We start from the raw sequence: 27461 nt of genomic DNA on the forward strand, positions 1-27461 counted from the left end.
GCATGAAGGCAAAATGTTCAATCTGCCACCAATGACATCAGGTAAACCAGATTTCTGTGAACCCCACATGCTAGAATAGGATTCAGAGCTTCCTCATCTGTCCCATTTGCAAAGTGTTCCATTTGAGTGGCAGAGTCCTGCCCTCGTTGCCGGGTCTGGGAGTGGGCTTTTGGGGAAACAAGCTCTTGCCCTGGGACTGGCACACTCAGGGGACCCCTAGGGCCGGCAGCCACGGCGGCCTGCTCAGGCCTACACGGGAAGAGCTTGCCTGAAAGGCGAGGGAAGCAGGCAGGTTTTGCCTCTCGGGAACTCTTTGGTAGGCAACCAGGGATGGCTATTTAATGGCTTTTCCATTTTTATTATTTTTTAGTAACAAGCAAAAGATCCACACCAGTGCCATGCTGCCTAGCAGGCCTCATGCTCAGCATGGTCTTAGCTGCAAAAGCCTCTGAGCTTTGAGAGGGGGAAGGACCCTCTCAGAAGCCCCAGGATTCCCTAGAAAAAAAGTCTCCGGGCCCCAGAACCCTACACATAACCAATCAAAGCACAAAAAAATAGAGCTGCAAGAAATGCAGGGAGGAGGCGGGGTAAGTAAGGGGCTCTCTGCTAGGCAAGGGAGGTCTTGAGGAGACCCAGAAGCTCTGCTTTACCCCCCCCCCCCCCCCGCAACACAGGGCTTCTCCGTCTCACCACTAGTGACATTTGGAGCCAGACGATTCCTTGTTGAGGGACTATCGACTACCCTGCGCCCTGGCCTCGACTCACTAGATGCCAACATCATCCTCCCCTGTCTGTGACAACCAAAAGTGTCCACGGACATTGCCAAAGGATCCCTGGAGGGCAAACTCACCCCTGGTTGAAAACCATTGTTCTAGGATGACCAGCCGTCCTGGTTTGCAAGGGACAAAAGGATTTCCTGGGACAAGGGACCTTTAGTGCTGAAATCAGAAAACTACCGGTCATACTGTGACAAGTTGGTCACTCATCCTTCCTTCCTCCCAGCTAACCTCAATCCCACCACCTGCCAGCAAACAGATCTCTTCCTCTACCCTCAGGAACTCGAAGAGTAGCTCTTCGCCACCCAGTACGAAACTACTACGTCTCAGACACATAAATAGATTGCATCCCACCCCCTAGCTTCTTCTGGGGCCAAACACTTTCCGTGTCTCCTCTTTCTTCCCGGGCGCCATCTCCCAGTGCCATGACTTCCACAAGGCTCGCTGAGATGCGCTCCAAATTGTTCACATATTTCTTATATTACTAAGGCCAAAATTGGCCTAAAACCTCTGGTAGGGGAAGCAGTCCCGCCCCGTGGAGGATATGACTGGGGTGCAGAGCCCTGGTTTGCCCCTGTTCAACTCCCCTTCGGCGAGTGGCCCCAGAGCCACGAAGAGGTCACCTGGGAGAGGGAAGGATGGAGAGACCATGTGGCTCCCCCGGCTCTCTCGCTCACAGGCAGCAGAGTCAGCACAACCTGCCACACAAGGAGGCGCCCTGAAACCCTCTGAAGAAGAGACGAAAGAAAATGGAGTTTCCTGCCCCGGCGTTTCCTATACCTGCGGGGAGATGGCCTGTCTTACTCCGGCAGCCCTCTGCCCAGGGGATCCCACCCTGGTCAGCCCCAGGCAAAGCACCCCCACCCAGCTTCCTATCCATTTGCCTCCTCCCTTTAAAGGCCTCTCTTTGCTTGGTCCCCCAGGGAGCGTTCTTATTACTATGGAAACAATGATGTCATGTGGCCGGGTGGGGCTGAAAGTCCCTCCCACCACCTCCTAACTAGGTATCATGTCTGCCTACGTCACCACTCAGAAATTTATAGCCCACTGCTGGGTATTTATAAGGTGCCTCTGGTGTGACCACAGATTCAGTGCAGGGCTGGCAGCTATTTATAGCCAGAGAATATACACTTATTACACACACACACACACACACACACACACACACACACACACACACCGTATTCTGGGCCACGTGTTATATAACTGCCATTATGCAATAACACCCATTATATAATAATTATGCGCTAATGGGGATATAATAAGGACACACTCCTCAAAGGCTGCACTCAGTCAGCCTCCTGCAGGCCACCTCCGGGGATCTCCTGATCTCTCTGCACACTCTGCCCCGTCCAGAAGAGTCACCAGGTGTCACCCTACTCCCGGCTGTCATCTGCAGCTTCCCCTAGACCGGCTGACCCAGCCGCAAAGCTCTCTCCAGATTCCTTCCAGTCTTGTCCCTGCCCCTGGCCTGGAGAGGACACTCTCCTCTCTGCCATACCTTTAAGCCCAACACAAAGAATTATGATGGGATAAATCCTGGAAGGCTGAGGGACATTTCACCCCCTTTCCTTTAAGAAAGGAAAAAGTCAGCAGCCACCACCAACCCTGGAAGGAGACCGGAGGGTCCAGAAAAGCCTCTAGGATGCCAGGCTACTTGAAGAGTCTACCCCACACAGAGGATCACTCTGGCCCTCTAGGAAGGAGCTGGGAAGCTGGCTCCAGAGAAGAGAGGCCGGGGCCAAGCGGGGCACAGCCAAGCAGGCCACTTCTCATCCGCCCCTCCTTCCCTCAGTGCCCCTGCCACGCCCCAACCCCCATGGTGGCTGAGCCTTTGGCGGGGTGGTGCTCAGCAGGGGCTGGGCCTCAGGCCCTGACTTCCACGGTCGTCGGTGTTATACTGCCAGCAGAAATGCCCACAGCAGGATCCTGGCTGCTCAGATACCAACGTACATCCTGCTGGTCATCATGCTCCCGGAAGGATAAGCAGAAACTGTCACCTGGCGGGGGAGGGGTCAAAGAGGACAGATACCAGATACCGGCTCTGCACCTGGGGTGATGGGGGACACATTGCTGGAACGGGCAGGGAATGGGAAAAGTTAAGACCACAGTGGCACTCCCTGGACCCGGTTCAATTAGCCCAAACATACCATCTGCTCTTAAAATAGATATCTCCATATTTAAAAGTTATTTGATACAGGAATTAATGAAAAGAAACGAGAAGAACTTACACAGACGTGAGAAGTGAGTTTCTCTCTGGCTCAGGAGGGTTATTTGGGGAGCTTGTCTGTCTCTCTCATTTCTCTATTGTTTGAATTTTTTAGAAAGAGCGTGTTTTACTACTGTAATAAAAAAAAAATCAAATACATCATTTAAAAAGAGTAGTGCTGAGGCTCAGGCGACACTTCTGGTCTCTGCATCCCACGCTGCAGAAACAAATGTCTGCTGCTCTCTGGGGTCTGGGATGGGCCTGACGGAGCCGCTGGCTCGCCACATAGGCCTGGGTCAGCTGGAGAGCAGAACCCCCTCTTCTAGTCCCCAGATCAGTGGCCTCAGCACACAGAGAGACCATGATGCGAGAGACGAGGAGGGATATTCGGTAGGAGACTCTCAGATGGGCTCATGATTCCCAGGAGGGAGAGGAGCCCCCAGATGGCTTCAGCCCAGGGTCCTATTGCCCAGAAAGGGAAAGCGGCATAGGATGTATAGGGAACAGCCAGGGCTCAGAGGTTCTGTTGCCATGCGACTGAGGGGAGAGGCAAGAGGTGAAGGCGGGCAATGTTCTGCCTGAATCCCTCTGTTTCTTCTACGCCAGAGGCTCTCAGCTGGGGCAATTCTCTCCCCATGGAAATGTCCCGAGGTATCTCAGTTGTCACACCCGGGGTGGAGCGTCGCAACTGACATCTAGCAGGTCGAGGCCAGAGATGTTGTTAACCACCCCGCAATGCACAGGACGGTCTCCACAACACGGAATGATCTGGCCCCAGGGCCGAGACAGCTGTGGTTGGAAAACTCTGCTCTACAGGAGCTGTTATCAGTGGTTAAGAGGTTATGTCCCTATCTTACCAGCCACGGAAACAGGAAAATCTCTAGCATGGGCTAGCCTCTCCTATAACCCAACCCCTCCACGTGCTGGGAGAGTTTTTACGTACGCAGATCCAAAGTTTTCAAACTTTAAGAAAGGGGTAAGCGTGAGAGTTTATGTGAAGGAGCATAAAAGACAATGGAGGGCAGGTTACCGCAAAACTTCCAGCCATCATCTGGTTAAGTGAGACACCTGCATTCATTTTTCTTATTTCAAACTTCAGTTCCAAGCAGACTCCCAGGAAAAGGGCGTGACACAGCAAGGATCAGGGATCCCAAGATCCAGCCGAGCGGCCTGGCCCCAGGCCTGGACTTCCTGCCCTCTCTACCTGCCCTTCCCCACACTCCGGGGAGAGGTGCCAAGAAGCCGGGCTGGCCACAGCAGGGTGGAGGCATCCAGTGGGCCCAACCCGTATCATGCTGCCTCTTGGGTCAGAGGCAGGGGGCCAGCTGGTGGGGAGGCCAGTGTCAAGGACAGGCCAGGTGCCCGATCACTGTCTCCACCCCCACGTGCTCAGCAGCTGGGGGAGCCCTTGAGCTGAGCCACAGGCTAGGCTCCAGCCTCACCGGCTCAGCTCCTAGAGAGCAACGGAGACCATGGGGACCCGCACAGCTTTCTCCTCTGAGACTCTGCCAAGGCCAGCAATCCCCGTGAAGTTCAAGGAGAAGCGAGGCCCACAGGTGGCAGCTGAGGTGCTCCATGACCTGGATCCTGGGGTCCTTCTGCTGGAAACTCATCGTGTGACCTCAGTGCCGTGACATCTCTGCACTTGGGTTCCCTTCTCTGTACAGTGGGGATAATAATACCTGCCCTGCCTATATCACTCCACCATTGTGAGAAAGGGGATCAGCTTCGGGCGGCTGAAAAGGCTCAGCCAGCTGACGAAAACGAGCTAATTCCTCACTGTCCTTTCAAGATGGGGTTCAAACAGGTTATCTTCCAGGAAGACTCCCAGGCCCCCGGGTCTGATTCACTGATCCCCCACTGCACCGATCCCCCGCTGTGTGTCACCTGAGCACAAACACACACACACACACACACGCAGCCAGGAGCACAGATTCAAACTCGGAATCGGTGTGAGAATTTGGGTGGTTACCACACAGACAGGACTCGGCACGATGCCTTAGCCACACGGGGCCTTCGGTGGAAAAAATGGAATTAAAGAAGGGGATGGAGAGCAGGGGTGCGCCCCCCACCCCGCATCGACGGGGAACAAGAAGTTGTCGGGAGCCTGAACAAATGGGTACCCCCAAATATTTTTGTACTCCCCAGAGGACCAGAAAATCAGTTATGAGATAGCCATCCGGACAGAGGCAAGAACACAGGCACCCGGGGGTGGGGGGGCGCGAGGCAGAGTCCAGCCAGACCTCCCTGCCGCAGCCCCTCCGCCCGCTGGGACCCCCTTCTAACGCCAGCCACCCCTCGGCTCAAACATGCTTAAAATGGCGACGGCGGCCTGTGGGGCCGGCGTTTGTCGTGCTGTTTTCCACGGTGCCCTTGGTGCCAAGAAAAACCTATCATCAGAAATGCCATCAGCTATATTTATCTATCTCTCAGCCCCCCAGCCTCCTCCTCCCGTCTGCCAACCAGGCCCTGCGGAGCCCCCTCACCCAGTGGGCACGCTTCCCTGTTGCTGACGCCCGTGACCACCTGCCCAACACTCACTCTCGGCGCTCCCTTCTGAGCCGCGGCAGTCGGGCCTCCACACAGGCATGACAACCCATGGGCTGCCCCTCTTCTTACTGTATGTTGGGACGCACCCACGTGTGCTTGAAGTAGGCACCCCGACGGGCATCGGTCTGGGTGCCTCTGGTCCCAGACTGCTGGCGAGGGAGGCCCTCCGGCTCCTTTCGGCCTCAGCCCCCTGTCCTCAAAGTCCTCCGCGAGCCATGGGCCTTGTGCCCTGGGAGGGGCACCCGCGCTGCAGCGGTCTCACAAACCATCACGGAGAGAGGCAAGAGGTAAGGGGAGGGCCGGGGTGGGGGGGAGGTGAGAGAGCAAGCCTGCGAAGACAGGGGCTTGTCCCAGGCCTCGCCCCACAGGACACCAGGCTGCTGGGTAGACCGGTCACCCCTCTACTTCACGCCCTGACAGACAGTGGGGAGGCCAGTCTGTATGTAAAGGATTTTCAAGGAGTCCGCATGCTAGAAGGGCCCCTGCTCCCTTCCCATCCAACCGAGAGGGAAACAGCAGAATCTGGGACGATAAAGGGAAAGCGGCAAAGTCAAGGTTCAGGACCACTCCAATCCTACAGCTGTGACAAAGGCCTCTACAGGGGACGTGGCTACCAGGGGAATGTACTTCGGTCCCCGGCACGTCGGACCTTTCCCTGCCCAAGCAGTAGGTTCTGACCTGCCCCTTCCGACCCTCTGGCCTAGCCCAGGCCCAAGGTGAACCAACGACTACATCCTGAACCCCCACGCTTCCCCCTCTTGCTTGGGGGGGGCAGCCCCCACTTCCTGCGTCAGCCCAGAAGACCGCCCGTCGCCTCGAGCCCCCAGCTCAGAAAGGAGTTCCAGGGACCCGACCCCTCTGAGAATGAAGCAACCCAAATAAAAATTTTAAAACCCAGAAGCTCTTTCTCTCCAGCCCCCTCCCCCTCCACTGGCAAATGAAAACAAACAAGAAATCAAAGAGGCCTTTTGTGCGAGCGCCGCGCTGACACGGCTGGGGCCTTTGAAAGGACTTCTGAATCGGACACTGAAGGATAAGATAACTGAAGCGTGGCAGCTCCTGAGACAGGGGTGGGGGGTGGGACTGATGGGGCAAAGAGAAAAAGGGGTGGGGAGGGAGCCACCCTCTCCCTTGGGCAGAAAAGGGGATGCTCAGCTGTGTCCTCTCCACACAGCTGCTGCGGACACCAGAACAGAGGGGGACCATGGCACGGCCCTCTGGCCAACCCTTCCTTGGCACCCCAGGTCTCTGCAGCACTAGAAAGCGGCAGAGATGGGCCCTGCCTCCCTCTTCACGGCCCCTGGTGAAGCCCCAACGGGTCTTCCCTCCCTCCCCGCACGGATCACTGCACACTCAACGCCCACGGGACCGCATCTTCTAGAAGTCACTACGAGGCCCTCACCCAAACCCTGCCAGCCGAATGCGGGAGTCTCTCATTCTTAGAACGGCCTCGCTCACAGTAGGTTCACCCAGCGCGTGTTTCGTGAATAAAGGAAATTCGACCACCCTCCAGCAATGCCAAGAAGTAAACTGAATCCTCAGGAAGTCCTTCCGCGTGTCTGGACCCCGGCCCTCCTGCTGCAGAGCGGCCCCCTTTCCTCTGGGTGGGTGGTGGAGCACAGCTGGTCCCCATGCTCAGGGCGTCCAGGTCCCCTCTGGCTTGTTCACAGCCCACAGCGCTGGTTCAAGCTCAGACGAGGGTGATTCTTTTTTCCCTTGAGCTATAGCTTCCAACTCAGCCAGCAGAGTGAGCACTCCACCGAGAACCCCTGTGCATCGCAACCAGCGTGGACCCGACTGGTTGAGCAGACAGGCTATGGACAAAGGTGACACGAGCAGATGGTCAGGGGAGTCCTAGAAGGAGACCAAGCCAAAGGACTGTCCCAGGCCTGTAGGCAACAGCTCGCCTGACTGGGCATTTCTCATCTCCTCTTTGGGGTCACATCCCCTTCTTGAGGCTAGCCTGAGCCCCGTCACCCTTCCACCCCACCAAGCAAGGCATCCCATGTCACATTAACAGAGCACAGGCGGCCCGGGCCGGCTTCACAGGTATGCAACCTGGACAGTCACACGCACCCCGTGCTTGGTCTTAACGCTCTCACTGTCGTCCCGTCGCAATCCCTCATCATTCTGAACTAGGAGCCCCGCACTTTTCGGTCTGCACCGAGCCCCACACATTACGTAGCCGGAAGGCCCTGCAAATCCCGCAGCGACCACGGGACCTGATCGCGCCTGGAGTTTCTGTGTTCCATACCAAATGCTCCAGTTTAAGAGGGCCTCCAGGAAGTGGTGACCAAAATGGCAAGGGCTCAAGGAGCTGCATCCAGTGCGGGAGGCGTGAGGGACTGGCAACGTTTGGCCTGGAGAAAGGACAGCTTCCTGGGGAGAAGGGTGGAAAGGAACCATGAGAGCAGGCTTCAGCATCCGAGAGGCTGCCGTGTCACAGAAAACTCAGCGCTCACCTGAGTTGTCCCCTGACAGAAATGAGACTGACAGGTAAAGGCGACAGGGAGGCAGCCTTGGGCTCATGAGATCCTAACAACAGCAAGGACAGCCAGCAGCGGTGATCCGCCACCTGCCTGCTATGTGCTGGTATCTTTACAGGCTAGCTGCAACCCTCTAACCATTCTCTGGGTTGGACGAACGGAAGAATCTTACAGTGGCCAAAGCTGACCTTTGAACAACAGTGACACCTCCTCCAGGATGTTCTAAAGGGGACCTTACGTTGGGTTAAAAGATGATCCGCGCCTCTCGCGAGTCTTACGAATCTGGTTCCTGGGCCCTGCAGTCTGCGCCAGCCCTGGTACCAGATGGTGCTGCCTCAACGACGCAGACCAGTGGCATTTCTGGGCCTTGAGAAAAGAGGCAGTGGGTGAGGTGGCCCAGAGGCCGCGCTAGGGGCCAGTCCCCCAGGAAGGCGGCTGGCGCTCCTGTGGTCTCTCCCATGCACTGCCACCAGAGCCACCAGATGGGCCGAGGGTCCAGCAAAGGCTTAGGGGCATCGCTGGCATCATCTGTATCTTGGCAGGGCTAACATGGCCGAACGATGCCCTGTTCCACCAGGGAAGGGCCCAGAGGAAGAGTCCTCCCTCGGACCTGAAAACCAGGACTCACTGCAAAGCCCCGAGGTCTGAAGCAGAGAGCAAAACCAGGGAACTCTTACACCTGAGAAGGGTGACTGTGCACTTAGAAAAGTTCACTTAGACAAATCCTTAGGTGCGAATCCATTTCCTGTGACAGGTAAGGTCCGGCCGTCCCAGGACCAGGAGGCGAGGAGGGAGGCAGAATCTCCTTTCAGAGTGTTGCACAAACAACCCAGGGGAGCACAGTCTGCAGAGCCCAGATGGAGAAACCCTACAGGACAAATGACCCACTTCCTTCAACAGCAACAACCCAAAAACTGCCAGAAAAGAAACCAAGGTGGAGGAGGACCACCTAGAGATTGGGAGTCTGAAAGACATATCGACCCGTCGCAATGCGTGCACCTGATTTTCTTCCTTCCTTCCTTTCTTTTTTTTCTTTTAAGTAAGCGCTACGCCCAGCATGGGGCTTGAACTCACGACCTGGAGATCAAGAGTCCCATGCTCCACCAACGGAGCCAGCAAGGCGCCCCTGTGTGCACCTGATTCTGATTTTGATTCTGATCCTGACCCAGACAAACAAAACTGGGAGATAATTAGGGAAATGTGAACGCTGACTAGCCTGACCATGCTGAAGAAACGGCTGATTATTTTTAGGTATAGTGATAGTGTGGTTGCGTTCTTCAAGACTCCTCATCTTTAGAGACATGCACAGATATATTTACAGATGAAAAGCTACAATGCCTGGGTTTTCTTCTAAACAACCCAGCGTGGGTGGGCAGTGGGGGGTATGGATGAGTGAGTGGAGCCTGACCGTAAGTCAGCCAGCAACTACCGGCATTGGTGATGGGGGCTCCTTCTACATGTGAATTTCTCCATCGTGAACAAGCCGAGATAAAGAAAAGAATCACCACCCGAGTATCTGGACTTCACGGGCTTCCACTGGGGCCTGTCAGAGGAATCCGACAGGGAGAAGCTGACATTCCCATTCGGTGAAGCTTTTTATTACTTTCAGACTCTTTTTTAACTTTTAAGGAATCTTTACACTCGTTGTGGGCTCAAATTCACAACCCCAAGATCAAGAGTCACATGCTCTACAGGCTGAGTCCGACGGGCGCCCCAGATTTTTCCATTTTCTAGGACCGAAGCCTAGGTTAGGGCAGGTCCGAAGATACCAGATCACCTTCAGGAGCTCCCGACATCACACACACACGCACACGCACACGCACACGCACACACGTCCTTTATTTCCTCCCCAGCCATGCCACCTCTCGAAGCTTCAAGTGGGGCAAAACAAAAACACAAGAGGGCCACGGATGATGATGGCACTTGGAGGTAAAGCAACGCCCCCATGCTTACCACCGTGTCAAGTTCACTTGTCACCAAACCCGGCACCGCCAGCTCGGCCCAGACTGCGTCCTTCAACCCAGCCTTAGGGGAAGAAACGTACTTTAAGAATCCAAAGCAACTCTCAGCTGAGACCTTGCCACCCTAGCCCCTACTCCTGGTTTATACCAGGAGGAAGGAGCAAGGGGCACCCTGCTGAGCATGTCCAGGGGTGGGGGGGGGGGAGGGAGCATGGGCAGGAGAAGGCTGTGCTGTCAGATCCATGCTGTTTGGGGGCTCGGCCGGAAGAAGACATTTTCTAGCCAACTGGGGTGGCTTGGGGAGAAGGCTGTGGCTGCACCTCACTATCTTGAGACCATCTACCCAAGGCCCATGCTGCACCGACTGACCCCTACTCCTTCAGTAAGGCACATGTGAATTAAAGCAATTCCAGCAAGAAATCCTACCTTCGTCGAAACTATCTGGAGTCCAGGGAGCTAGAGTATAGACGAATTCTTTTGAAATATCCCCAGTTCTCCAGTCAGCTTTTATCAAGGAACTGGACCTCAGCCGGGACAGAAATGGCCGCGGCCGCATTCGATGGGGCCATGAATTCACTCATATTCCTGGGTAAATGATCTCATCGTAGCTGGGGGGCGGACGGCGATGCCTCCTTTCTCACGACAGACACCTGCCTGGTTAGTCCAGGAGCCAGGAGGCTGGCCAGAAACGGTCTCCTTCCTCACACACATTTCATCCTACCTTAGCCTCATGCTGGCAGCCGTCAAGAATTTGGCCTAAAATAGGGGCGCCTGGGTGGCTCAGTCGGTTAAGCGGCCGACTCCGGCTCAGGCCATGCTCTCGCAGTCCGTGGGTTCGAGCCCCACGTCGGGCTCTGGGCTGACCGCTCAGAGCCTGGAGCCTGTTTCAGATTCTGTGTCTCCCTCTTTCTCTGACCCTCCCCTGTTCATGCTCTCTGTCTCAAAAATAAATAAATGTTAACAAAAATTAAAAAAAAAAAAAGAATTTGGCCTAAAATAAAAGCGTCCAGGGAAACAGCTCGGCTACAGGGATCTAGCTAGAGAGCAGGGTAGGAGGAAGCCAGAGAGAGGTGAGTATTGATTTCCATCTCAGCGGCCCTAGTTCTAAAATCAGAAGGTACAGAATGCCCTTGCAGAGGATCTATCTGACAGACACAAACTCAAGGCTCCAAGCCTCCCCCAAGCTCCCTTCAGCACTACCAGGCACACACCCTCCCCACTCCGACTTGCTGTAGAGACAGAGAATGAGAGGATAACTTTAAATTTTGTTTCTTCAGTCTCATTTCCAGAAAGAAAAAGGGCGAACAGAGGAGAGGACTGGCAGTTGGTCATTCTTCATGAGGGGTCACGATAGTCACACCGGGCCAAGTGCAAGCCTAGAAAGATCCACGGAGGGAGGAATGGCTGTGGGGGCGGTGGGAGGGGGATGTCCACTGCCTCCAACAAACTATCAAAGCCACCTCTCAGAATGAGAGAGAGTGTGAGTAAGGAGAGAGGCCTCAAATACCACCTTTTCATCCCCAGAGTTCGCCAACATAGAAACCCTCAGTGCTAATCCTAGTGGAAGTTACTTTCCCGACGCAATGCTAAAAGTTCCCCAAAATTTCATTTCTGGATTAAGTCATACGACTCCTCCCAACTTCCCAAACGGGCAGGGGAGTGACCACAGCAGAAAAGTGAGTTGCTTTTCTTTTTTATGAATGAACAGGAAGGAAGACACACACACACACACACACACACACACACACACACACACACACACACACTTGCGGGAAAGAACACTCACTAGAGTTGAAGTTAAGCCACATTCTGTTACATTTGCATAAAGACAGAAAGAAGGGAAACAAGGGAGAAAAAATACCGGAATAGTGGAAAGGGAAAACACACACACACACACACACACACACACACACACACACACACACACAGAAAAAGGTTTGGTAGCCCTCTCATTACAAGTTGGTTGGGCATAATGTAAACACACTTCTGCCTTGCTTAATCACAGAGTGCCGCCCGTTTAGGTTTCAAAGGCGGCAGTAAATTGGGCGTAGCTGAGTGGAGGCTAAAAATTAACCAGCCATCTCTGTTTCAATTTGTAAGAAAACAAAAGCGGAAAGAAATTATAAAAAGGGAAAGGGTGGGGGGAAGGAACGGAGGAAGAGAACTGAACCACCCCGACCCAAAATGCTGGGCAAAACTGGAAAAGCAAAGCGGAGAAGTGGAACTGTTTGGAACACAAAAGGAAAAAGGAAATTTACAGAGTTTTTGGATTGTTTGTTCCTTTCAGACCACTGCTGCAACTACGCCACTCCCCGACATGCCTGTGCTGGGGACTGCCTCTCCGCTTCCCAGCAGAGGGGTGGGGGGGCCGTGGGCATCCATCCTGGGGTCTCCCCACTTCAGCCGGCACGCCTCGGAGGGGAGAGCGGAAGGAATCTCATGCGCCTTTTCACTCTCTGTGAAGTCAAATGACTTTCCTACTCTCCGACAGTCAAATCCCAACGATCCCAGCCCAAATGGTTCCGGCTCCGGCTCCGGACTGGGCATCTGGGCCCCAGAATCTGCCCACCTCTGCCTTCTCTCCTCTTTTCTATTCATTCTGGCTCATAACCCGGGCTTTTACACGCCCCTCTCTCCACCGAACCGCTGCCCACCCGGCTTGTGCCAAATCCCGCTTTTCCCCAGGACTTGCGGGGAAGCCGCAGGCAAGCCAGCACCTGGCTCCCGGTGCCTCTTCTGACTCATTTTAAATCTGAGCAACGAGTGATTTTTGTCTGTGTGCAGTAGTGTTCATCACCAACTCTCACCCTGGTGGATAATTCTGGGGCAGCCTGGCCCCAGTCCTGAGACCTGCAGCGCCTCTGGGGTAAGATGAGTCCTCCAAAGACGGAGACGGCCGGCCGACAACCCCGCAGGTAACGTGGCAAGGGAGCAAAAGAGAGAGCATGGAGAGCGTGGAGGGAAACGGAAGAAGGGAACAGGGAACATCAGACACGCTGCAGCCCTGGGCAGGACAGGCGCACTCGTGAGGCCTACTGCCTGCATCCCTCGGAAAGAAGAGGAACCGTACACAAAACAAATGCCAGCGAGTAAAATAAAATGGGGGGGGGGGAGGGGGGTTGGAAGTGACCTACCTGGAGTGTGGACAAAGTAAGCCAGATAAAGATCCAGTTCTTTGATTGTGACTCCAATGTGATGTGGCTGGACGCAGAGGCCGGGGTTCGAGCACTGGGGCGACTTGTAGAGCCGCTCCCCATCAGTACTTTCCAGGGGGATCCCCTTAAACAAAATCACCATGACCAGGTCCAGCCGCCACACCTTGTCGGCCTGGCGCAGGCAGTCAATCCGCCGGATCTTGCCCTTCTGGTCGGGGTTGGAGAGCACGCAGCAGGGGGGCTTCTTGCCCGTGATGGTCAGCACAAAGTCCTCTCGGAACTCGGGCCGGATGTCTTTGCGCAGCTTGGCCAGCAGCCGGGATGCCCACTTCTGCTTGATCTCGGGCTTCTCGCCCAGCAGCTCGTCCTTCACCGCCCGCTCCTCGTCCTTCGACATCCGCTTCTCGTGCTTCTTGAAGTACTTGCGCTTCCGCGCCTGCAGGTTGAACCAGGTGTAGGAGAAGGCGCGGACGTGAGGCAGCAGCGCCTCGATGAACGGGTGGAACTCATCCTGCAGGCGGCAAGCCGGGAGCATGCGGGGCGAGGGAGGACGGGAGGAGGGGAAGACGGGGTGAGGGGGAAAGAGAAAAGGAGAAAAGAAGCGTTAGAAGGGGGGCACAAGAAAAAAATCGCCGCCGCCTCCTCCTCCTCCTCCTCCCCCCCTCCCACGACAATTTTCTCTCGTGATTGTTCTACGAAAGTGTGGTCTGGAGCCACCGCCAGCCGAGCCAGCCGCTCGCTCCCATCTCAGCCTCAGCAGCCAGACAGAGGCACCCAGAGCCTGAGCACACACCTATTCTCTCTCTCTCTCTCTCTCTCCCTCACTCACTCACACACACGCGCGCACAGACAACGTTGCCGTCCACACACACACGCTGCTGGTATCCCCGCCAGGCTCTGTCGCGCCCATGACATCTCCATGGTCTATCGCAGCCGCAAACTCCCGTCAGCTCGCCCCGGTGGCGCGGCGTCCGGGTCTGCACGGACTCCCGTGGACGCACAGACGAGGCGCGCGGGGGCCGCCTCGTGTCCCGACACCGGTCGATTTTTGGCCACCCCCAAAAAGAGAGAACATGACATCCAGGAGCCAGCGAGGAACCGGATTTGGCTGTCCCCTCCCCACGCTGTTTTCATTCCCTTTTCTCCTGCTCCAATTGGAACATCCACCCCAGCATTTTTTTTTTTAATCAGATCTAAATCCTAAATATGTGATTTCAGCTTTGTTACCGACACCGATACTAATGTTAATCACGGTAATAAGGAACAAAACACTTCTTGTTAGCACAAATAAGGTGGTTGCCTCGGCCACATTAGGGTTAAAAGCCTCGTGGGGCGTCCTGCAGCCCCTTCCCCACTGACCCCTTCACCCTCTTTCCCACTCAGGTGACAGAGGGCTGGGCTCTCGCTTTTTGTTTTTTTTTTTTTTTTTTGGTTTTTTTTTTTTTTTTGCTTGTTTGCTTGTTTGAAGTTTAAATAATAATTGATTTCTGTTTACAAAAATAAAACTGGAAAAAATTAAATAATTACCATTGATCTGAAGCACCCGGCAAAGCCCAACGCCCGATTCTGAGCTTCTGGACTCAACAGAGTTGTGAGTTGGGGGCGGGTGGGGGGAGGGGGGAGGGGGAGGAGCAGGGGAGGAAGGTAAATGTTTTAAAGGGGGTTATTATTGGTGTTCTGGGGAATAGGGGCCGGGCTTGGGTGGATTCTCAAACCCTTCCCCCTCCTCCCCCCTCCACGCTCCATTGCACAGAAGGGGGAAATTAATATTTTTTTTGAAAAGGAGCAAAAAGAAAGAAAGGTCAGGGATAGCAAGCAGAGAGAGGGAGCGAGCCGGTTGCCACACACGCCAGGTAAACAAAAGCCAACAAAAAAAAATGTTCAATTTCGCCTCCTGTGCATCCTCTTTCAGTTTAAGAAAAAAGAGAGAGAAGGAAAATATGCAAAATTTCAAAATCAAAACCTACCTCCCAATCACCACCCCCAACACACAGCACACCCTACCCCACCCCCCACCCCACTCCACCCCCCCCACCCCGTGCAAAACAAAACAAAAACAAAAACCAGGAGGGGGAAGGCGGCAGCTGAAGAAAAAGGCTTTCGGCTTTGGCAGCGGCACAGGGATGTAAACTTCTGCCGCCTCCCTCCGCCTCTGAGCCTGATCACAGGCAAAGGGGGAGCTCGCAGATTCCCGGGGAAGAGGACGAGTTCGGACCGGCTGCAGACCGTCGCTGGCAGACGCGTGCAAAAGAGAGAGAGGGAGTAAGGGAGGGAGGGAGGAAAGAAGAGAAAGAGGGAGAGAGCGAGGGAGGACGTGGATGGGATGGTGCTGTGTGTGTAAGTGTGTGCGAGTGTGGGGTGTGTGTGTGTGTGTGTGTGCGTGTGTGTGCTGGTTGGATTTTGGAGATATATATATATATATTTTTTTTTTTTTGCTTTTCTCTCTCAAACTCCCTCTCTCTCCCTTTCATGCTCAATCCCCATCCATTTGCCTGTGCCAAAGCCAGTAAAAAGGGGGGGAAGGAAGAGAGAGAGAGAGAGAGAGAGAGAGAGAGAGGGAGAGAGAAGGATCCACCTATTTGGCAATGAGACATCCTCGAGCAGCCAATGGCTGTGTCCAAGGGGAGGAGGGAACCAGGCGAGCCGGGAGGGTGGGGAGAGCCCCCGGCAGTTGGAGACCAAAAACAATTTGCCCAATCGACAAGTTCACGTCTAATGAACAAGCAAAGTCCAGCAGTTATGAATTTTTCATTCCAGGCTCCCACTCGGGTCCATTTGGCAGCAGCCAGCCAGCAAATTCGGAGTGGGGGGGGGATAGGGCTGGGGGGACTAGGATTGAGGAAGACACGGATTTTTTTTTTCTTTTTTTAAGCCAGAAAAAGAAATAAATAAAGGCCTGGCTCGGGCGGGCGCCCCAGAAGGCCTTGGGGAGAGCAGCTGCGCCTTCTCTGTGTTTTGGTTTCAGTCTCTTTCTCTCAGGCCCTCACACTCTCTTTCTGGTTCTATTTCTTTTTTTATTTATGGAGCGCACAGGGGCGAGTGGAAGTTTTCCTGCCTGGCCAGACCCGCGAGCCTGCGGTGCTATGAATAGAAAGAGAAGAAGAAAGAGAGCTCGGAAAGTGTCCATGCCAGCCGCACTTCCAGGGCAGGGACCTGGCGCCCAGGGTGCGGCCACCCCTTCCTCCCCGGGGCCTGGCTGCCGCCGGCGGGAGCACTCCCAGACGAGGTGCACCCCCACCCCCAGGCCCCCAGCGAGCTCGACCGCCTCCCTCAGCCCACACCCAGCCACGCACGCTCCATTAGCGGTGACGAGGGATGCCAACGCAATGCAGCTCGGCTCGGGGAAACTGCAACAGTTTATTAAAATAGCCTCCTGTCACAGCACTCCGCTGACAAGCACTACATGCAGCCACAAACACAACAGCCAATCCCAGGGAGAAGTGACAAAGGCAGGAAGATGGACACTGCTTCCGAACAGTCACAGAGTCTTACGATGATGCCTCCCCCCAACCCCCAGGAGCTTCATTCTTTGCCGTCTCTGGCCCTGCCCCGTCGTCCGTCCACTTGATCCGTGTTTGGGGTTTCTTGGCTGGAGCAGGGACGGCACTCCCCTAGCCCCCAGTTCAGTTCAGGCTAAGGGGCCCGAACCCTACGGAGCAAGGTGCAGGAGCATACAGAAAGAAACCGATGCGAGAGGGGAAAAGCCAAGAAAGGAAACAACAGAGAGGAAAGGGCTCTAGCAGGAAAAGCAGGGCAACTTTGGGGAAACCAAAATCACAGAGAAGAGCCCTCCCCGCCCCTCCCGCCCCCCCCCCCCGCCCTTCCAAGCCAGGCAGGACCAGGCAGGAAGGTGGGCACGAGAGAGGGAGGCCAGGAGAGCCATCTCCACAGGGCTGCCTCTACGAGGGGCTACTGAGCGGCCTGCCGTAGGCCTTGGAGAAGCTGTAAGGAGGAAACAGTTACGAGAGGCCGAGCAGAGGAGTTCACAAACAGGCATGGAGAGACTGATCCCGCTCAGAACTGTCCCTACAGCTCCCCTCTCCCCAGGCGAGGCTCAGCCCTCAGCTGGCAGCAGAAAAAAGGTCACTGCTCACTCGTGCCCCTTTCTTCCCCATCTGAAACCCTGTGCTCAATGGCCTTTATGCTGGCAGAAAGGTTCCCGGAAGAGCGCCTGGGGTGTGCCAAAGCAAAACGTGCAGCCCTGGGCTGGCGCTGAACCCTGACAATGAGAAAGGTGCTGGCCAGCACCTGGGACTCCCGTCCAGGTCCCCGAACGGCCTGAAGTGAGCCCACAGCTGACCCCAAGAGAAACAGAGGTGAACAAGCAGGAGGCAGGTGTCGTTGCGGACAGGCCTCTTAGCATAGGGTTCAATAATTGACATCATGTTAATAACCAGCTTCAGTCCGATCAGCCAAAGATGCTAACTGAGTGACATAAGATACCAAACGCTGCCTTTCCACCTGGGGAGAAGCAATCTTTCTAAAGTCAAGATGGGATGGTAAAAATTACAAGTGAATTTATATTTGGCATGCGGGTCTTTTCCTGGTATTTTGATTTATACTGAATATTGGGCACCGCACAGAATATGACCAACATGAGCCTCCTGGAGAATTCTGGCCTATTCCGTCTCACAGACCACAGGGCTGAGTGGAAGAGACGTGCCGAACACGGCTTGATTCCGAAGCCGAACCCGCTGGTACAGCTGGGTGGGTGATGGGGAGATGGCAGGTGGAAGGATCCACGTGGAAGTTAAGGAAATAGGACAAGATCCATGATTCACTCCTGGATGGATGGAGGGGTCAAAGGTCGATGGCGTGGCAGAGAGACTGGACACAGAAGAGGCCCAGGAGGGCCAGTGGAGCGTCTCAGTAGAGCCTCAGGGATCCACACAGGGCCCACTGCGCCCCCTCAATGATCCCTTAACAGGAGAAGCAACAGGCCCTTCCCAGGGGAGTAACACGGAAGGAGAACATTCGCCAATTGTCCTTCTCCTTCCAGTTGCTGTAACCTTGAAGGTGGGCAGAGTGGATCCCCAGGGTGTGCTCTCCCCTCACCTGTTCCCACGGCCCCCCCCCCCCCCCCCCCCCCCCCCCCCCCCGCTGTCTGCGGTGTGAGGGAGAGTTTGCTGGAAGAGCGGCCAGGGGCCAGGGTATTCCTAACTCTTGGAGAGGGAGGGGAGAAGGTCTCTCTCTCTCTCTCTCTCTCTCTCTCTCTCCTGTGGGCACACACAGAGAAGAATCACTCGGGTTCCATTAGAAACACTTGGTGTGCCCCTACCCCTGCAGCCTCCTCCTCCTGCCTGCCACTGGTGGTGGCTCCAGGCCCTGGCCACGCCCCTCAGGAGCCCCAGACAAAAGGAGACTGTCCCCCTTTTGTTACGAGAGTGGAGGCTCTGTTGGAAGATTACCTGTCCCAGACTCAGCCTCCTTCCCTTCTCCCCTCCCGCCGGGGCTGAGAGCTTCAGAGACCGTGCACCCTGCACACGGACAAGAGCCAAGACAAAAAACCCTCAGACAATTCAAGGCTTCTCAGGGCTGAGTCACCCACAAGTACATGGGTTAAGGGGATGGAGGGAGCAAGGGGACGGGCAGGCCTCTGAGCCACAGAGGGGAGGGGGGAAGAGAATGACAGAAAAAAACAGGGAGGGGGAGAGGAAGCCAGCGGTGCTGGGAAGAGAAGGGAGCAAAGAAAGAAAACTAAAGACAAGAGGGAGGAATGAATAAAGGAAAAGCAGGCAATCTGGGGGGAAAGGTATTTCCTTCACGAAAAAGAAAAATTGAGAAGCCAGAGATAAGACTTTTAAAAAGCAACATAAGGAATTTTTCTGCCTTTGCAAGAGGAGGGCCTCTCTTATTCTGGTCAAGTATACAGAATTTGATTTTTTTAAAGCAACAGTTTTCACTGGAACATTTCCGAAATACCCAAGCCAGTTTCAGCCATCACTAGGGAAAATGTGCCTCCAAAAGAAAAAGACTGATTAGACCACAGAAAAAGAGGAAAAGAAAGAGGGAGAAAGAGAGAGAGAGAGAGAGAGAAGAAAGCCAAACCTGGAGACAGAAAGCCAAGCTGGGCCCAAAACTGCAAAGAGAGAAAGAAAGACAAAGATGGACGGAGAGAGGACAGGGCCGAAAAGAAAAAAGAAGAAAGAGAAAAAAAGAAAGAAAAGAAAAAACAGGAGCAGGGACAAAAGACAAGGGCTCTGGGTCAGGGGCAAAAAAAGAAAATCCAGCTAAGGAAGATGACCCGCTGCCATCGTAACAAAGTAGAATGTGTGCTTTTCCAGAACGCCACCAAATAAATGAAGCCTTGTGTATTATTTAAGGGGAAATGGGAAAATTCATATAGAACTTCACTCAGTCTTCAAAAGTCTTCAAGGAAACAAAATAATTTTCCTAGCCCAAGACAGGTTTCAAAAGCGGCCTATACCTGCCAATAATGAAACACTGAGAAGGGTAAGAAGTTATATCTTTAAGGGCAGGGCTGCTGTTTGAACGTGTCTTTATCGTTAAAAATAATCCTATTTGTCCACATCCTGCTTGCTTTAAGACCCAAATTTATTCTCTCAGACCCTGGACACATGCTAACTACGTGTGTGTGTATACACACACACACACACACACACACACACACACACACATACTCACTCCATGCTAATTCCGATAACTATACGCAGTGAGCGCAAGTAACTGACAAAACCCGAGGCCTACATAGGAATAACCAGATATTTCAGTATCCATTTTACTACTACATTATCTGCAGCCTGGGTGAAAAAGGAAGCAGGAAATTTTTAAAAGCCACGAATAGAGCCCTGATTAATCTGCCCAATTCCTGGGATTTTCTCATTCATCCTTGGGCCGAAGCCAAAGAGGCCAACTTCGTATCCCCAACATCTCCCAGCCTGCCCCACAGAAGGAGGGACACAAGAAGGTGCAGGAGAAGGCAGTGTCCGGACTCTGGGGCAGAGATGGAAAAAAAACAAAAAACAAAAAAACAAAACAAAACTGTAGGAAGCAGAGGGAAGGGGCCAGGCTGCTTATCCTGGAGGTAGGTGGGGCCTCCCCTCTGGGGGGGGGGGGGGAAGGCGGGAAGGGTCTCTGCAGCCAGAGTAAAATCATCCAAGAATCTGGAAATGCCAAGCATGGAAACCAGAAAATGCACATTGCGAGGAGGCTCAGAGAATTTGGACAAAGCGGGTTTTTGGCTGACTTGGGCCTGTTTTCCTCTGCTCAGGAAAGGCAGGCCCACACGGTTTTTCTAGCGTCCTCACGCTTGCTGAATGGAATCGCCCCACACCCCCATGCTGGGTCTAGGACAGGGCCTGCATCAGAACCAGGCCACTCATTCCTCTCCTATAAAACCGCCTCCCTTTCCCTTCTTTCTCTCCTCCTGTCTACAAACCGGGAACGGTGGCCTGGGACCGGGCCAACAGGCAGCTTCGGTCTGGCTCCCAACGCTACCCTGTTCCAGGCACAGCTCCCCTCACCCTCCTGGCACCAAATAAAATAGGGTAGGAAGAGAGGTATTGGGGAGACCGTCTCTTCTCTCTAGTGCCTCTGTAAATTCACTTCCATCCTCTGCAGAGAATAGAAAAACAAAAACTCTAGGCCTTAATTCACTATTTAGCTTCAAACTTCCTTGTGTCACTGAATAGAAGTCAAAGCCAGGGAGGCCAGAGCCCAGACCTCCGCCCGAGCACACAGGGCGGATGACAGACAGGCACCGGCCTCGAGGGGCAAGAGCGGTGCAGAGCCTGAGTCTCACCCACTGAGTACCACTGGAAAGTGTCACCCCATGTGGCCAAGGAGCGCCCCCCCCCCCAGGAAGGAAGAACCCCCAGAAGCCAGCTTCATAACTTTCTCTGAGAACCGAAAAACTGCCGAAAGGCGAGGGGAAGAGGAGAAACCAGCACGTCGAGATGAGGTCCCTGCGGGGCCACTGTAAAAATACCCAGAGGCCAAGAGAGAAGGCCGGAGCAAAAGGCAAAATGTTGAAAATTCGCCGGAGGCCAACTGTAACTCCCGATCCCAGGAAAGGCTTGCGGAGCGGATCCTCCCGAGGGGATGTCCCCCTCCCTCCCCAAACCAGTCATCCCCGCACCTCCAAGACCCCTCTGGCAGCCTCCCCAGGCCCTCTTCAAGAGCTCCGTCGGCGTCCCTTGTGACACCCCTTTGCTTTACCTGGTCTGCTCTCCCTGCCACAGGACAGAAGGGCCAAGGGCAAGAGGAGAGTTTCTCCAAACCCCCGGTGCCCTCGGCCGGTCTGCACTCCTCACACCCTTGGCCCACAGAGAGAGCCTATTTCTTGCAGTTGCTGCAGCAACAGGCAGTGCCCAGAGCCGGGGGCAGAGAGCAGGGTGGCCAGGATAGGAACGGCCTGGGATTTTGCACTGCTTGAGGGCTCAGGGTAGCTGGGCCGGCCCTGTCTGGGCAAGCGGCTTTCCCAAAATGTACAATTTTAGGAGTTGGAAGGAAGACATTTTTTCAATCCCTCAAAATGTATTGCTCCCCACCCCCCCCCCCCCCCGGCCAACTATTTTATTATCAGGATCATTGCCAAGAAAACCCGAGAATCCTCATTCCCCCTGGGGTCTAGCCCTTGCAGGGGCTGGCACGGGGCGGGGGGGGGGGGGGGGGGGGTGGTGGTGCCGGGAGCTCAGGACCTGACCACCCCTCGGCCACAATCCATCCCTCTCCGGCTCCCTTTCTTTCTCCCCCTCTCTCCCCCTCTGTGTCCTCCAGCTCCAACACAAACTGTTTGCACGGGAAGTCTCCCTCTATGACCCGATTCAGCACACACAAGAGAAAACTGTGGGCGACAGACCCAACGTCCTAACGAACTTGAGTTAATTAATGCTAAGGAAGAAAAGAGGCGCCCTCGCTCTGTTGAATCACGGTTCACTAGCCCTTTCAGTTTGCTGTGGGTGGAGGAAAAAAAAAAGAGGCTTTTTGGTTCAAATATTTTTGGGGGGCGAAGGGAAAACAAAAACACCGCAGAAGGGCCGTGGAGGGCGAAGCCGGTAGTACCTGCCCAGAGGAGCAGAGGCGAAGGCAGCCCAGAAAGTCCTCCCTGGAAGCTTCTGGCCTAAACAGTCCCGAGAAGGCCGAGAAGGGGAAAGAAAAGGGAAGGGATTATCAATTGATTGCCAGCCTGCTCAAATAAACTGCTCAAAAAATTATACTGTCAGACTAGAAGATACATGTGTATGTATTTAAAGCCCAAGCCCCAAAACAACTCGATTTGAACAGAGCCGTGAGGATGTTTTAGCAGAGCAGAAAACCGAAATATGGATGGCACGCGTACAAAAATTTAAGTGTACAGAAAAAAGGAGAGGTGGTAATCGGGGGGGGGGGGTGAGAACAGCCACAATTTTGCTTTCCAGATGTTGACAGCAAAATGTAATTGGCAAGTAACTTCTTCCTTAACCACTTTTCATCCTTTGGTCCTGAGATGTGAAAATCCTACGGCTAAACCTGGGTGTGCAGGCAGTTTCCTGGCACTCGGCACACACGTGGATGGGTCTGGAAGCCTCGTGGGCCACACGCCTGTGAGCTTTTTTATCAGCCCACTAATTTTTACAAGCCCTCCCACCATTCCTTAGCGGGAGACCTGAGCAAAGCAGGCTGGAGGACGTTCTTATTTAAATCATCATTTGTTACAATAACAATAATAATAATAATAATAATAATAATAATAATTATTATTATTATTATTTTGTGAGGCGATGCCTTTTCTTTTGAGGCTGGGTCTTCCTTGCTTTCTTAAAACTAAACTTTTTAATTGAAGCGTGTGGAAAGAGCAGCAGGTCGCACGCTTGTAAGGCTGGAGCGCGATACACGTTCACAAAGTGAACTCACCTGTGTAACACCACCCGGATTAAGAGATCGAACATATTCGGCACGGCTGAACAGGCCTTTAGCGTTTAAGCTATGAAGTTCTCATAGTTTATGTGCCTTAGAAGGAGCTCCTGCCCCACCAGTAGTGTCAAATGCGAGCACCTCTGCACACACGTGTGTTAACAGAGCGGTCCGTACTCCTCCTAGGACCACAAAAAAATGCGTGGTGAAAAGAAGCCCCTCGAATCCTCACTGCTCCAAAGGGCTTTCGCCTCTCTGTCCCTCTTTCTCTCTCTGTGCCTGCCCAGCTCTGATCCCATCAACAGGGCAACCAACTGTGCAGCGGGGTTAGCAGACCAGCAGGGCATGTGTATGGTGGACAAACAGGGCCCACCGAGCTGAAAACCAAACAGCCACGGTGACCAAGGGGGGAGTAAGAGACCCTCCGTTCACCCTGCCCGCAGAGATTGGGGGGGAGGCTCGGGTGTGTGTGGGTAAGGGGGTGGGTAGCTCCGTGGAGTGAGAGATTCCTGAGGGGTAAATGAGCACCTATCCAGGCAGGCTGCCCTCATTCCTGTCCCCAAGAGTCTAGCAGGGAGAGGAGTGAGGGGGTCCTGGGGCAGAGCTGCCTCGGGAAGGGAGGCCCAAACCTCCTACATCTGCCTCCCCCTTCCCTGGCTCCAGCCCCAGCTGGCTCCCCCCCTCACTTTCACTCGCACTAAATTTACTTTATAATTTTAAAATTAAACTTTAAAAAAAGCAGGAAAGAGAAAGCACTGAAGGCAAAGTACCTCCCACAATATCTCTCCAAGGGGTGGGGGGGTTTTGCTTATGTAAAAAGACAAATGCAAGGGATCGCTGAAAAGTCTAAGCACCAAATAACAAGGAAAATCAAAAGAGAAACACATTTAATGAAAAACACCTGAAGCAAATAAAGAACTCCTTTGCAACGCGAAGGCACTGCCTGTGGTGCCTGTGGGCACAAGTCTCTACCCCCGTTTCTTGCCCACTTTTCCCTTTCCTTTCTCACAGGGAGCTGTGACTTCCCCAAGCACTACAGAAACCCCTCTTCCTTTTGAGCCCATCCACCCCACGACTAAGGGGAAGACCAAGGGCAGCCACTTAGCACCCCACCAGCCTGAAGCAGACCTCTGAAGCCCTAGTGAAGAGCCCTTCCCTCTATTCCCACATCTCCCCAGGCCGTGCCCGCCACTGGCCCTGTACCCTGTTCCCCTGCCTCAAACCTAGGCCCCGTGGGCGGTAGCACTGTCCTGGGGCTGGACGCCAGGCCCAGCCCCAGTGGGAAGCTCACTTCCCTACCACGGCTCCTCCGGGCTGCCAAGGCAGGCTCAAGGACCGAATTTTCACTTCCTATTGCATATGGGGCCGAGAAGAAAGAACTGTTCAGCTTAATTTAAAATATGACAAGGGATCTGAGCTCTCTAATCCTGCGATCTTTAGAAATACTTGATTCTTTTGCGGGGGGGGGGGGGCGCTGGTGGTGCTGGAGCGCAGGGTAGGCATCAAGACTCTGCCTCTGAGACCCCACACCCCCCACCCGGTTTGACTTTCCCACCAGCCCGCCGCCTGGGAAACGCGCCCTCGGCTGGCACAGGGGTACCAGAGCCCGGCTCCTTTCTTCCTTTCTTTCTTTTTTAAATCGCTCTAGCGCAAACCAGGCAGTGGGTCAGGGCCCAGAGGCGGGGGAGGGAAGAGGAGAGGGTTGTCTCTGAAAGAGGGGAAAAAAGGAAAGCGAGGCTCCCAACTCCGGGAGAAGAACGGCCTGCCGCAAGTTTCCCGGCTGGTGCCAGTTTGGGGATTTGCGAATCAGACCGGAGCGGAGGGAAAGGCAGGCGAGAAAAAAAAAAAAAAAAAAAAAGCCCGCATTAAAACTAACCAGCTCTGCCTAAAAGCACGCTTTTCACCCTTAAATAAGACAATGACGAGGGGAGAGAAGAGACGAGTTATTTCTCACTCTTTAATTATTCCAATGCTTAGCATTATTTAAAAAAAAAAAAAAACCACACACATTAGCCAATGATACATTCTAACCCTCAACAAAGCTGGTATTTTTCTCTGATTACAGACTTTGCCGCGGCAAACCCGGGCTCCGACGACAGAGGCAGCGCAGAAGCGCGCTCCTAAATGAGACACAATTTTATTAAAATCATAATAATTCCTTGCATTTCTATAGCGCCTTTTCAGCAGCGGAGATCCCAGGTGCCCCCATGCCCGGTTCTACAAGGGAACTGGCGACCAAAAAGCTCAGTCGTGAGGCAGGCGAGGCTCGCCAGCTCCACAGAGTGCCACCGGCATGTATCTTTCTTTCTTTTTTTAACAGCCCGTTTCCATCAGCCTCTGTCTCACGCTTAAAAAAAAAAAAAAAAAAAAAAAAGTAATAAAACTCCTTTAAATTAAAAAAATATATTTAAAAAAAAAAGGGAGAGAGAAAATGACCTGAAATATAAAGTGGAGGGGGGTGGGGGAGGAGAGCCAAGTGTGGTCTGGGAGCCTGGGGCCCTAGGGTGCTGCTGGGATGGGCCGTCTCTGGGTTCAGGGTGCAGGGTCAGCCGCTGCCCGGGTCACCTCCCCAGGCGCAGCTGGAGTAGGCTGAGTCATCTGCACATGGAAAAGTTAAAGGACCTAACACCACCAAAGCGCATTTAAGTAATTTGGGCGATAAGAAGTCGGGTTAATGACTGGTTTCCGCGGGCCGGCTGGGAGGCCCCCGGGGCAATTTCTCTGAATGCCAGGGTGCTGCTCGGAGCTCCGGAGGAGCGGCTGGGTGGCTTTATCCGGACACCAGCCTCCTCCAACAGGTTAAGTCGGGCCCACTCGGCGCACATGTTCTTTTCCCACTTTTCCATCCTTTTCCCCCCAGGGCCTGCCCAAGTAGTGCTGCAAAATGGCTGGCAACGGTGGGGGGAAGGGGGCTTAGCACCCCCAATTCAAGAAGTCAGCCAGGAGAGAGAAGGCAGTATGGCTCAGAGGGGATCTGGAGGAAATTTTTTTAAAGGTTCTTGGAGACTGCGCAACTCCTGCGGCCTGAAGGCAGAGGAGAGGGGAAGGGAAAGCACATTTTCTGCCACTTAGTCACATTTCTTCCCCGTGCTTGCTGGAGGCCAAACGCCCCCAAACCCAGCCAACCCTCGAAACAAACAAAAATCTCCCCTGGTAAATTTCTCCTCCCTCGTCCCCCCCCCCCAAAAAAGCGGCCTGGGGAGAAGCGGGGAGGCTCTTCGGAGGCCTGGGGTCCGGAGACAGCGCTGCGCGCACAATGTGGCGCAGAGAAGGGACCCTCTCCAGACTGAGGACCCAAAGTTGCCGTCGGATTCTGGGGGCATTTAACCCCCAAGGTCCTCCGCGCAACCAAAGAATAACAGGAATTATCAACATCGCATTCATTCCAAAGCCCTCGCGCGCATTATCCCCTGTCGCGTATCCGGACGGGCACGAAAGAGGGAAACTTAGGCAAAGGCGGCCCACAGCCCCACCCGGGGCGTCTGGGGACCCAACCAGCTTACAGGCCAAAACGCCGCCATTTGAGCCCCTTCTGGCGGCGGCCTTTGCCGCTGCAAATGGCAAGGGCCTCCGAACGCGAACCCGGCCGGCCCTCGACGCGGGGCCACTTTTGGGTTGTCGCCACGAGGGGTTAGGCCGCGCCCGGGCGGGGAGGGAGCCCGGGCGGCTTGGTGCTGGGGCGGGGAGGGAGCAAGGACACCGAAGGTTCCGGACCTCAGGGCCGCAACGTTCAAAGCCTCGCCTTGTGCCTCCGCTCCTTCACACCTGCTCCCGGTTTCCCCTCACCTGCCCTTGGGGGCAGTGGTCCTCACTCCTCTCTCAACGCCCGGCGCGGTTCCGCCCAAGCGACCCAACCGTCGTGTGCACAGGCGCCTGTTGCACGACGGCTTCCCGCCTTTTCGCCTCCGCGCACGCGCACACCCGACTTTGCGCAAGGCCCGCTCAGGGCCAACGGCCCTCTTGGTGCCCTAGGGCCGGGGCCATTCGCCCCGTCGAGGGGTATGTTGTCCTTTCCCACCCCATGGTGTGTGGCGCAAGTGACCGTGACTGTCAGCACCCGTGTTCTGCCGGGTGGAAAGAATACTGCCCTCCTCTTGCCCGAGCCGGTGGGGGGAGGGTGCTCCCCATGACCTCCACCCACCTGTGCCCCACCCCCCTACCCCTTGGGCGTGAGCCAATTGCAGCGGTCCGGAATGCCACGCAGAAAAAGAACACCTTGGAGGCGACAATGAAAGGAGCTCGTAGGCGGCGGGCACCTGGCAAGGGGCATAGGCTGGGGCTAGTACGTGGCACGGGTGGCACATTTCTGCCGGGGTTTGCAAAGGCACACGATTGTGATGCATGGCGCACTGGTGGGGAGGGGGGATATCTTCGGGGCGACGTGGGAGACGGCCTGGTTGGGGCATCAAAGCGCCACAGTGGGGCAGTGGGGCCATCTACGGAGTCCTGAGGCAACCCCACCACCACCT

At 54.5% G+C, this 27461-nt stretch overlaps 1 protein-coding gene across 8 annotated transcripts in view; it reads right to left on the minus strand.

Moving 5' to 3' along the window:
• The window catches only part of NFIX (nuclear factor I X), a 99945-nt gene that overhangs the window by 58047 nt on the left and 14437 nt on the right, over positions 1-27461 (minus strand). For 2 of the 8 annotated variants that reach the window (XM_027050464.2, XM_027050463.2), the window contains exons 1-2: positions 14008-14181; positions 13117-13648 (exon numbers count right to left, since the gene is read on the minus strand). In XM_027050464.2, the coding sequence (XP_026906265.1) occupies positions 13117-13648; positions 14008-14058 (583 nt within the window). In that variant the 5' untranslated portion in view covers positions 14059-14181. Of the gene's footprint in view, positions 1-13116; positions 13649-13972; positions 14188-14664; positions 15122-21315; positions 21443-22161; positions 22186-27461 lie in introns of those variants that run through there. The other 6 variants (XM_053219808.1, XM_053219807.1, XM_027050462.2 and 3 more) reach the window with 6 other exon arrangements.

This window comes from Acinonyx jubatus, chromosome A2 (assembly GCF_027475565.1).
Source record: "Acinonyx jubatus isolate Ajub_Pintada_27869175 chromosome A2, VMU_Ajub_asm_v1.0, whole genome shotgun sequence".
In the NCBI taxonomy this organism is placed as follows: domain Eukaryota; kingdom Metazoa; phylum Chordata; class Mammalia; order Carnivora; family Felidae; genus Acinonyx; species Acinonyx jubatus.